Source organism: Condylostylus longicornis, unplaced genomic scaffold (genome assembly GCF_029603195.1).
Source record: "Condylostylus longicornis isolate FDR11 unplaced genomic scaffold, ASM2960319v2 ptg000097l, whole genome shotgun sequence".
Lineage (NCBI taxonomy): Eukaryota > Metazoa > Arthropoda > Insecta > Diptera > Dolichopodidae > Condylostylus > Condylostylus longicornis.
In genome coordinates this window covers 563429-576250 of record NW_026578065.1, presented here as the reverse complement: position 1 = coordinate 576250, position 12822 = coordinate 563429, and the positions used below count along the sequence as shown (strand labels likewise).

At 28.4% G+C, this 12822-nt stretch overlaps 1 protein-coding gene across 1 annotated transcript; it reads right to left on the bottom strand.

Annotated features, from left to right (window-relative positions):
- Nucleotides 1-509: 509 nt before the first annotated feature.
- On the bottom strand, nucleotides 510-10045 carry LOC129613916 (prisilkin-39-like). Its single transcript, XM_055528251.1, has 6 exons — nucleotides 9976-10045; nucleotides 5587-6156; nucleotides 5048-5525; nucleotides 1394-1407; nucleotides 1294-1332; nucleotides 510-1234 (listed from the first exon to the last, which is right to left on the bottom strand). Exons 1-6 carry the CDS (start codon nucleotides 10043-10045, stop codon nucleotides 510-512), a joined length of 1896 nt encoding a protein of 631 aa, XP_055384226.1.
- Nucleotides 10046-12822: the final 2777 nt, after the last annotated feature.

Genomic DNA, 12822 nt, shown 5'->3' with positions numbered 1-12822 from the left:
CAATCAAATAATTAAATAAAAACTAATGTATTCGAGTTTATACAAAAGTTTTATACAAAATTTTTATATAAAACTTCTGAAACTGTAGATGGTAAAATTAATAATAGAACAAATAAATTTCTAGTGGTTTTGTTCCTCTATTCATTGTTGTATATTCTTTAGTTTGGAATTCATATGTATTTGTATCAGAGAAATTCGGCCTTTTTACCAAGAATTAAAGTGGATAAAGTGACATTACGATTATTATATCGTGAAAAAGAATATTACATTTTTCCTCCGTCTCATTATGATGACCTACACGAGATTAAATTTCTTTGTTGATATAGCAAATTATAGCAAATATTATAATAAAGCTATGTTATGTAAAAATCAATGTAAAAATGTAAGGCGAATAATGCGTACAAAAAGTATTTTCGGAAACTCCTAGTATAAAGTAAAGGGAAAAATAAATAACTAAATTGCTGATATCGTTTATTTTTATTATGATCTTAACATTCGAAAAAATTTCTTTATTTTTTCCAATAACCATATGGGCTGTAACTTGATGAGCTAGAAGATGGCCAGCCGTAACTAGAGTAGCTTGAATATGGCGAATAACTAGAATAGCTGCTATAAGGGCTATAACTGTAGTAGTTGCTATAAGGGCTATAACTGTAGTAGCTGCTGTAAGGGCTGTAACTGTAGTAATTGCTATACGGGCTGTAACTTGAATAGCTTGAATATGGCCAATAACTGGAGTAACTTGAATATGGCCAAGAGCTGTAATAGCTACTATAAGGACTGTAACTTGAAGAGCCAGAATATGGCCAATAGCTAGAATAACCTGAATACGGCCAATAGCTGCTATACGGACTGTAACTTGAATAACTAGAATATGGCCAACTGTAACTTGAGTATCCTGAATAAGGCCAATAACTGTAGTAACTAGAATATGGACCACTATAACTTGAATATTCTGAATATGGCGAATAGCTGGAATAACTTGAATATGGCCAGTAGCTGGAATAACTTGAATATGGCCAAGAGCTGGAATAACTTGAATATGGCCAATAACTAGAATAGCTGTTGTAAGGGCTGTAACTGGAGTAACTACCATACGGGTTATAGCTTGAGTAGCTTGAATATGGCCAATAACTGTAATAGCTGCTGTAAGGGCTGTTGCTAGGCGAACTTGATGAATACCAAGAATATTGTGGTTTTGCTTTACTTAGTACAGGACCAAGTAAAGATAGAACTGAAAATGTAACACGTTAAATTTTTTTTTTGTTTTTTTTATCTTTTAAAACAGCTTACGGGCAACACAGAATAAGATCTTCATGTCAATCAATATTCCTTGGGAATTTTTAAAAGAAATCAATACTTTTCAACGATTAGCGCTAACTTAATCTATTACCTTGTTTATCAACCCTTTTTATAGTCAAAACTGTTGTGAAAAATAGAAAATAACCTTTAAAGAAACATTCCAAATGTTTTCGTTGTATTTATTTAAACACAGCTGGTGGAATCTTTAAATATTTATAATAAAATATTTACCATAATTTTGTCCATTTTTAAAAATACTATTATGTGAAGCCGTTAAAATTAATCATAAACAAAATTTGTTAATTTGAGACGAATTTAAAACTTTCTATAACTGTGGCAAATTCAAGGTATTCTGAAAATTTTGCCGGAATATAATAATATCAGTAATAGGAGAGAAAATTGCCTCCAATTATTTTATATAAGGTATTATGATTTCTGGCAATTTTTTTTAACTAAATTATGAAGTTAGTATTTGCACAGCCCATCAAAATCTTCGTTAGATCCAACGCAGGCATTCCGAAAATATAAAGATCAATTTTGATAATCATATTATTTAGCTACTGTCCGAGGACGAGGAAGTAAAGATTTTCAAGCATTAAAGTTAAATTTTCTTATTATTTATTAGGATAACGGTTATTATTTATTAGGATTTCTATATTTATTATGAAGATCCCTATAACGGAAATGTCATATAAATTTTCATTTCCAATTTCAATAAGCTGTTGTAAATATTGCAAGTTTTATAACTTTTTTTGTTGTTTCTTTACTGAAACTGCAAGTTTGAAACTTCAATTTTTTTCTGAATTCAGGAAGTACCCTATAAATTTTGATGATCGCAATGATATGTCATGGAAAAAGAAATTAATTTTTTTTTATACTAATAATTAGTAAGTAAACTATTAACACAATACCTTTAAAACTTTGTTTGCCTGGAACAAGGCTGGATCACCAATATGAGCAAAAAGCAAAATTACACCGATCGGCTGAAGAACGAGAGAGTTGTTTAATAGTTGAATGTGTACATATCCGTAATTTAAAAATTATTCTTACATTATTAAATTTAAACTTTTTTATTTTTGTTAAAAATCCAGAGTTCAAATTTTTTTCTAAAATTATAATTTGATCAAAGCTACAATAAACTCGTTTTATGCAAGAAAAATATAACAAACATGAAAAAGTCTATAATTATACGAGTGAACCTCAATTTGAATTTCTACCTTTATTTTTTGGTATATCTGCATATTTTTAGGCGATAATGAAATTCATAATTATATTAGATCTAATCATATTAATGTATGTAATATGCCATAATTTTTGCATAATGATATAATTGATTTATAGTATAACAGATATATTATAACAAGTTAAAATTTTTCATATAGTTTGAGTGGTATACTTTGCAAAAATGAACGTAAATCTAAACTTGCACAATAATTTAAATTGATTGGTAGTAGCTAAGTTTTATTCTACAAGTATAGCGCCCTATTATATATTATAATATTATAACACATTCAAACGTATATACAATAAACTTATTGGATACACTAAAATTTTCTAAGACTTTAATCAAATTCATCTGATGCTTAAATATATTATACTTCTTACAAACTATACTGTCAGTTTCTTTAAAACAATTAAAATTGTAACGTGGAATGGAAAATTGACGATTTCATTTGCATTTTGGTAAAAATATGTGGTACTGGTTCTAAGTCTTATGAAAACACTAAATCCTCACTGAAATTTGGGAAAAATAATAATTAATGAATTTTTAAACGGTATATGTACCAAAATACGTACCAAACAACATTTTTTAGTGTGTATTGATACAATATAAGATAAATATCTTTGCATAACTTCAGGAGGAATAAGTTAATTTTAGAAACATATTTGAGAATACATATGGTTTTGCTGTTACTTTATTTTCTAGGTTTTTTTATGACGAAAATTAAGAATTAAATTTATATTAAGTAACGCATTTAACAAGTAAGTCCAATGGGTAATATCAGAAATGAATAAATAATTTAGAATGAAAAAAAATATGAAAAAAAGCTTTGTATAATATTTTAATGACAGGAAAAATGGTGGAATACAAAAGTTTTTGTGTTGGTAATAATCGTTATGTAAGAAAAGACTTAACAAAAGCTTTTGAAGAGCTTTTTTCAAATAACAAAAAGGATTTTAATAACAAGTTTTCTTTATCTTTCGTAATACGCCTGACTTGAAACTTCTGATATAAAACAGTGGGCATTTCTGACAATTTCTTAAAACTTTACAATGTTCTAAGCAAAACTCGAAGTTAGCATGGTGTTATCCAAAGCAAATTTTTTGGGGTTAAAAAAACGAAGAGACGCTTTGAGAAAAGCGAGGTAGTGTTTGTTTTTGTCTTTCATTTCGCCATCGCTTAGAAAATTTGAAAAATTAGAAAACGGGTCTTGTTGCGATGAATTGCCTTAAGTCTAAATTGAAAAATATTAAAAAGTTGCTAAACAAAAGCTCCAAAATTATCAACAAATAATTAGCTGCAATATAATTACATTTTTTTACGTCTATTTCTTTTAATAACCCACAACTTCATTTTTAAATATAAATTAAAAGTATTTGCAATATTAAGTTATCCGTTGCTCTTTTTCCAAAAGATTTAGGAATCATTTATAGGAATTTCAAAATACTGAAAACACCCTAAATTTTGAGAATTTTTTTAATCGAAGTCTTGTAGATACCACGAGATACTAAAAGAATTTTTTTCTATTTTTACCATCACTTCTCTTTAAAATTGTTAATTATTGACATTATAGTTTTTTTTTATAAAAAAAAAATGTTTTCCCACTTCAGTTTCATCCCACATTACGGCGTCCTAAAATTTTAATTTTCAGAAGATATTTTTTTAAAATTGTAAACTTTTAAAAATTTTTGAAAAAAATTTAAGCAACTGATTACCACCTAGTTCGAAAAATATTTTTCGAACCATCTAGTTCGAAAAATATTTTTTTGTCATGAAAATTGAAGAACTAAATTTACAACAATAACATCCTACAACTACAACTAATAACATGCTACTCTCGAATAACTACAAATTTTATATGGAAAGAACTAGTTTTTCAAAACTATTGTGAATAGTTTACTTTTGGGATCTTTTCCTCAAATCAAAGGAAATTTTGAATGACACTTCAAAAAATTAAAAAAAATTTAAATCCATAATAGTTTTCGATAAATTGTAATCCATTGTTTTAATTATCGAAGGAGAATACAAGTTTTAATCGAAAAGTATAACATATTATGCTTCTACAGTCTGAATAAGATAATACGACAAATGAATAATTAATCTTATAATTTATCTACATACCACCAAGTGTAACAACAAAAATTAGAAGCCCATCGTACACATTGTATCAAACGAAACAAAAGTAATAATCATATCTATAGTTGAAGTATTCATTTACTAATTTCTTATTTCACTCTTGCTCATCTATAATAAAACACAAAATAAGCTAAAAATTTGGCTATGTGCAAATAAGTGAACACTTAATTGTCATTGAACTAATCAATCATATAATTAAAGTGGACTTTATTTAAGGGCTAAGACCTAGTTATCCATCTCGTAACTTAAAATTAAGACTGTTCAAAACTATTAGAAATAATTCTCAAGGAAAATAATTACTTATATTTTATTTGTTTAATCTGTTTTATTGATTGCTGTACTAGCATTATTTCCTTCTAGACATCAAATCACCTTTACTACATTTACCATGGTCGGCCATGTGCAGGTGGTCCTCCTGCTCCTGGTGGTCCTCCTGCTCCAGGTGGTCCTCCTGCTCCAGGTGGTCCAGGTCTATTATTGGAAGGTGGTGGTGGCGCATTTAAGAAAGGCAATTCAATGTTCAAGAAAGGATTGTTCCAGAATGAGGATTCTTCACTTGATTCTTCTGAGCTTGAAGAAGATGAATAATAGGAGCTTGGCCAACCTGTTGTCGTACCGCATGAGTAACTGCTGGAACTTGATGGCCAATAGTTAGAATAACTTGAGGAACTTGAATACGGCCATGAACTTGAAGATGACCAATAGCTTGGATAACTTGAAGATGACCATGAGCTTGAAGATGGCCATGAATAACTTGTATATGGCCAAGAGCTCGAAGAACCTGAATTATAACTTGAATATGGCCAAGAGCTTGAACCTGTATAATAAGAGCTTGGCCAACCTGTTGTCGTACCGCATGAATAACCTAGAGAAAATGGTAACGCGTTAAAATAGTTTTTTAGGATAACTACAATAACCATACTAACTTGAATAAGGCCAGCTTGAATATCCAGAGTAATACGGACTGCTGCCATATCCGGAATATGACCAAGATTCAGCTGGGTAGTAACCACTGCCATAACCTGAGTATCCAGAATATGGATAATACCCTGAATATGAACCGCTATAAGAGCCTGAATATGGACCGCTATAGTAGCCTGAATATGGACTATAGCCATAATAGCCACAATAAGCTGAATAGCCTGAATATGGACCGGTATAATAGCCTGAATAGCCTGAATATGGACTGCTATAGCCTGAATAGCCAGAATAACCTGAATAGCCTGAATATGGACTGCTATAGCCTGAATAGCCAGAATAACCTGAATATGGACTGCTATAGCCTGAATAGCCAGAATAACCTGAATATGGACTGCCATAGCCTGAATAGCCAGAATAACCTGAATAGCCTGAATATGGACCGCCATAGCCTGAATAGCCAGAATAACCTGAATAGCCTGAATATGGGCCGCTATAATAACTTCCATAATAGGATGGCCATCCGCTGTAGGAGGTAGTTTGAGCTTTGCTTAATGCAGCGCCCAGCAAGGACAGCACTAAAATTTTAATATGTTAAATAATTTGCTTTTGATATTTTTCCTCTTTAATAATAAATATTAAAACAAATAACAACTTACGAACGACAGAAAACAGAATCTTCATATTTATTAATTTGATATTGCCAATTTTACAAAACGAGCCAGCACTCTAGAACAGCTAACACGATTCTAATCTATCATCTGTTTTGCCAGCCCTTTTTATAGTGAAAAATTAAATTAAAAATAAATTTATATTATATTAATTTTATTTATTGTGCTAGCCAAACACAGCTGCTAGAAAATTAAAAAGTTTATTTAAACTTGCGTTATTTCAAATATTTTTTAGACACAGCTGTTTCGAAGCTAATTTTTTTATACATATAAAAATATAATGAAATTAATAAGATGAAAGTAAATAGTCTTCAAAAATCAATTCAAGAGCCTCAATAACTAGCTCTTCTCTGACTATGAATCTTGTACCATTTTTCGGATGGTTTCGTGGAATAATTTTACAATGGTTTAAAATTTTCCTACTTGGCTGTTGCATTCAAACTCTTTATAATTATTGAAATCAATTCATGTTAGTCTCAACAAGAACTCTAGTTGGGCTACTTAACAATATAAGATGCTTTGAATATTATTGCTTAAAACAAAACCAAATGAAGTTATTGATAAATGAGGCAATTTTTTTACAGATTGGTCAATTCAAAGATAATAAAATATCTCTATGTGAACCATATTTTGAAAACTTAGACAAACTTTCCAATTTAAATCAACACTTCGTTTGAAACTTTCCTGTTCACCTGAAGTTTAACCCTTATATCAGGAAAAATAAAATTATAATGAGATAGAACATTGTCTGTTCTACATTCTCAGTCAACTTAGCGTGTAACTGCCAGAATTTTGTCTACTCCCAAATCCAATCTGAAGTTACTAAGTATTCAGTTATTTTAATGTCTCTCATCATTTTTGAAGCATTCGAATCTAGACTTCTTTCCAAAAAAAGAGCTTGAATATTAGTTATATAAATTGCATCCTCTTTAGTTCTCCTTTTTTTCTTACACCTCTTGAACTGTATTTAATTATATTTACAAATTCCTTTGATTTAATTTAAGACCAGAATTTTAAGACAAGGTCATCCCATAATCAGAATCTACCACATAATTATAAATCCAATAAGAGGGCATTACGGCAAAAGAAGGTAACAAAGATACCATTAGTCTGTACTTTATATACTCTGCTATATGATGTATAGTTATATCTAATTTAAATTAGATATTTTTATTTAGATATTTTTAGATTACATAATTTTACTGTCAATTGTAGCAAATTCTTCATTACACCCCTTTTTGAGAATGTTTCAGCATCATTTGATCCAAAAACTGTCACTTCATTTTTTTTTTTGGCCATCGCTGCGACATTTAGGGAATTAAACCTATAACCTGCTTAATTGCCAAAGCTGAATTAGCTAAAAGATGATTGATTTCATCTTTAGCAACAACAATTTGTTAGTAATCAACTCACCATTAGAGGATTGTGACTCCCTTATTCATTCCCTCCTGCTTCATGAAATAGTTCATTACAATTTTTAATTTCTTGAAGAGTTTAAGTGATTGGGCATGTACGACCTCTATTAGTCTCCAAACTAATGAAAATAGAATTTGAAATACAAAATAGTTCTTTAATTTCAATTTTTAGAATTGTAAATCTACTTTCGTCTATTGAACAAATAGCTTGAACCAAAATTCAAACAAAGTAATTGTTACATTGTTTTGACTAAGGCCACTTATATATTTACTGAATAAAGAAAATTTTTGCAAAGTAAAAAGCTTTACACAGATTTTTAAATATGGAGTAAATTCACTATTATCTACATAAATAAAAGCATTTTATCCCTTTTTCTCTTGACCCTTAAAGAGCCTTGACCGCTTACAACATTAAAGTATTAAATAATACTTGTCTTATTCTGAAGACTTCAATACATGATTGCTAAGATTTTTTTTCTTTTGTGGAATTAGACTACAACTGCTTTTATACCATATGAGAAAAACGGTATTAAAATGCATTCAATAATTGTATAACAGTTATTCTAACGAAAATATTATTGAGCACAAACAGTAATTGTTATTTGTACACATCACGCACTGTTTTTTTTCTGACGTGGCCGTAGCGAAAAATATGTAAACACGCATATAAATAAGAAAGATCTTTTTTAATTTCACACAAATAACACTATGTAAACATAAAATTAATAATAATATAAAAATTTAAATTTAAATGTTTTCCTAATTTTAAATATTTTTGTTATATTAACGATTTTATGTTTTAACCCTCAACTTATTAAGCCGTATTGTATCTCTCCCACCATCCGTATCTTTAAGAAGACATATAATTGCGCAGAAGATAATAAATTTTGGGACAAAAGACACTTTTAATTATTACTTGTATATTGAAAGCATTCTGAATTACTCGCAGTTGAACTTCATTCGTAATGCTTAAAACATTTAAAAGCGGTGAGCAAAAATTTCACCGCACAAAACGAACTACTACTCCGAAATATTTTTCATATAAAATCACATTCTTAATAGATTATGTACCTGTATGTATTAACACTATTAAATCTTTATTGGTTAAGAATAAAACTTAACCTGCGATGTCAAAAGTGCTAGTTAAAGTGGTGCAAGGGTTAAAAATTGTTTTCCAAAAATTTTTTGCAGTGTTGTTCTGTATCTACTAATTCAATTGTCTCTTTATTTACTCACATGATATAAAATTATTAACGTTTTAAAATACTGTTCTTTTATTTTTTAGGTACTTTTTCCCCAGATTCTCAAAAGTAAATTTTAAATTATTTCACTTTTTTAGTCCAACGCACTTTGTCTAATTCAGAAGCCAGCTCCATGGCTTTAGTTTTATTATCGATCGCATTGCAAATAGTAAGAGAGGGCTATGAGATGGGACAAAATTTTATATAAGTTTTCTGTAAAAACGCATTTCTCTAAGGTAGGGAAGCGTAAATAAACTATTTTTAGAAAAAATATTGGTCTGTCAGTTAGGGTGTGCACGCGTGTATTTCAAATTTGGCTGAACCGATCTTGATGAATGAATTTTATATGGGAGTTTATTTCGGTTATGTAATAGATTGATTAGTTTTTGTAATATGGCAGGCTTTGGGAACTGAACCAGAGATTGACTTTACATATAAAGTATAATAAAAAATCAATTTCCTTAAAATTTAATATTTAAATTCGGAGCGTTAAAATAATGAGCCTGTGAATTTTTTGGGAATATCAGGGCTCTGAAAACTGATCTGAGTGCCGATTTTATATTTTTTACCATATCTACGGAACGAATTGATGAAATTTCCTGAAATTTAATATTTGAGCTTTGGTTGTTACCGAAACTAATTGTTGAACTTTTCAAGGAATTCAAATTTATATTTTTCCCGCCGAAAAATCCACATCCGAAATTCGGTGTCATCCATAACCTTTCTTATTGCATGCAACGCGTTCGATAGAAAATGTAAATAAATTTCCCTCTCATAAAAGAAATCTTTTGAAACTTACAACTTTCAAATATCTAATTAGGTTGTGATAAGTTTCGAGACTATACTTATAGATCTGATACCTCACATAAAAACTTGAACTTCAATATTATTTAATATATCGAAAATCAACTAAGCATTTGAGTTTCATATATTTTTTTTTGGTAACTATCGTCGTGTGTTACCCTGTTATTCAAATTCTGGATAACGTAAATTGACAAGAACTTTTTCAGCAATAAATACCGAATAAAGTAAATTGATGATAACTATGGTTCAGATTGTGGGTTATTTACCGACTACAGAATTACTGATTTGCGTATCAATAAATGTTAAGCGGTTTTCATTTATCATTTCTAATGCCATTTAGCTAAAATTTTGTCATTAATATTACGTTACTTGATTAGTCAAATCAGTATAAAGTCATATGATCTCATAATATACTTAATAGAGAATAAATATTATTGAAATCAAATTTTTAAGAAAGGAACCTTTTAACTAAATCAATGTTTAAACTGAGATCAATTTCAATGGGAGTTAAATCATGCTCCTATTTCGAATAGAAAAGTCATGTCGAAAAACGAAATAGATTTATGCAAGCTAAACGTGTGATATCGCAGTATTACACTTTAATTTAATGTACAAAATTTTTTTAACTTAAATAAAAGTGAAAATTTGCTTAATATTTTTTTATTATTTAAAAAATTTTTTATCAATATGACAATATAAAATCCGAAAAATTTGTTAATATCTATAGTGCACACTTATGATATCTATACTTAATATGTTTTACAATACTTATACATAATACACATAAATTTATTAATTTTTATGATAACTTAAAGAGTTGTTTATTGCAGTTGCTTCTTCATTCTATATACACCATTTTGCTATTGAATCAAAAAATTCATTTACTCAGCGTATGGATCATAATAGTTTGTGTAGAATGGGTTGTAGCCAGTATAAGAAGGGGTACTACCATATGGATAGTACCAATTAGTGTAGAACATATCATAACCTGTGGATTGTCCCGATGCCGTAAACATTACGTTCCCAAGTATGGCTAGAACTAAAAAATATATTATTATAATTATAAATGTTATAAACAAATATTTTATCTGTTGCTTACAAACAATGCAAAGCAAAAACTTCATTTTAAAATTTTTTTTTTTTTAGTATTTAAAATTAATACACGTTTTAACCAAGCCAATACAATTCTAAATTTTTATTTTACGTTAACAAGCCTTTTTATAGTCAAATTAAATTTTTAAAAAAATATTATCTAACATTTAAGGGACTAAAGAGGCAACACGCGTTAAATATTTGCGTTAAATAAATAATAATGGCGGAAATTTTCAATAAAAATAAACCTTATTGTTTGTATAATTACATTTATATATTTAACTAAACCTGCTCAATACAATTCTTGTTAAAATAAATCGCTATAGAATGCTTAACGAAAATCATTTGTGATCTTAAGTAAATTTTGTAATTTCATGTAAAATAATTTAATTGTGGATTGTTGACATTATCGACAATTAGAAATCGATCGATTTCAATTAAATTCGTAGTTAATTTTCTGATCATATTCCCATAAGCCAAATATCGAAATCATAATGTTATTCAAAAGCTTGAAACTAATAATTTTCCCATTTAAAAAGCATGTCATCTTAGATTTTGTGAGGCCATGCAATTCATTATAAGTTCGGTGAAATTATTCAACGAATCTATATAATAATTTAAATCAGGTATTATAAAGGAGTTAATAATTATTTAATGCCCTTATAATATTAAAAGTAAATTTCTTATTGTATTTAAAATAAAATAGAATTTTTAAACTGTTAAAAATTTTTTATAAAAGTAAAAATTTTTTTGTTATACAACTTATTACTCGTATAATTTAGAAATGTGAAAACACAATAATAATGATGTTGTTTTTTTAGCATGTTTATTGTTAATTCATAAAACGTGGAAAGGGGTAATGTAAATAAGGATGAAGTAAGCTAAATAAATATTAATTCACGTTTTTTTGTTTGCAAAATAATGTAAGGACTCTCAATTACTCTTAATATTTTATATTATGTAATAATTTTGTTATGATTTTGGGTTAAGTTGTTTGATTGATATGTTTAGTGCGTTGGATTGCAGGATATTGAATGCTTTCACGCGAATAATATCCCAAATAGAGCGTTGTTAAGCCGTCTGTTCTGTTCTGGCACATCTCTAGGAGTTAGCCCTAAGATATTTGGTTAACATTCTGATTCCCGTTTGGTACTTCTTTTTTGTTGACACGGCATTTTCGGTTAGCTTGATAAAAAAATTTTCATCTAACGAAATGAACATTTTATTAGTGTCGAAAAAAACTTGGATCTAGAAAAAATACGATATCAAAAATTTGAAAAAAAAAAACGGAATTTAGATAACGCACCATTTTAACGGCAACCGGGCTATAACTTTTCTAATGAGTGCTATAACTTTTATAGGGGGAAGCGCAGGTAAATAAAAATTTTCTTCTATGGAAATAAGCTTCTAGTAAAGATCTATGTATATATGAAAATTTTGAGCTTTCTATTTTCAAGACTGTAAAAGTTTTGTAAAAATGTCCATGGGCGGATGGACTAACGGGCAGAGTGAAACTAATTTTTTGTCGAAAATCGTTTAAAAAAACCTTTTGCGTAAGGTATACTTTATTTAATAGAGCTCAGGTTCCAAATTATCAAAGTGCATTTTATACATTTAAAATATACTACCATTATATTTTATTTATTCATTTAATACACCTGTACATGTTATACTTGTACATACCTGTACATTGCTAATAGATATTCAGCTCTTTTATATAATTCAAATTATCTGTTATTGGATTTGTGTGAGTTAAAAAAATGTACTAAATTTATACTACGTCTAAATAAATAAAAAATAAATATTTATATATTAATAAGCACATACACACATATATGTACATATGTATATTGTTAAACCTAAAGTCTAATGATTTTTATGTATTTTTATAAACACACACATAAAAATCATGCAAATATTGATGCAAAAATTATTCAAATTGTTTAAATATTATTATTTATTATTTAAAAAAATATTCATTATCTCAGATGTTTTTTTAAGTGTTCATAAATGAGGAAATA

Bases quoted from the DNA above. Each gene is read 5' to 3' on its own strand.
- LOC129613916 (XM_055528251.1), bottom strand. From the start codon at position 10,045: ATGGCATTAGAAATGATAAATGAAAACCGCTTAACATTTATTGATACG. The intron at 6,157-9,975 runs GTAAATAACCCA...TTAAAATTTTAG, and splicing joins AATCAGTAATTCTGTAGTCG to TGCTGTCCTTGCTGGGCGCT. The intron at 1,235-1,293 runs GTAAGCTGTTTT...TTACATTTTCAG, and splicing joins GATCTTATTCTGTGTTGCCC to TTCTATCTTTACTTGGTCCT.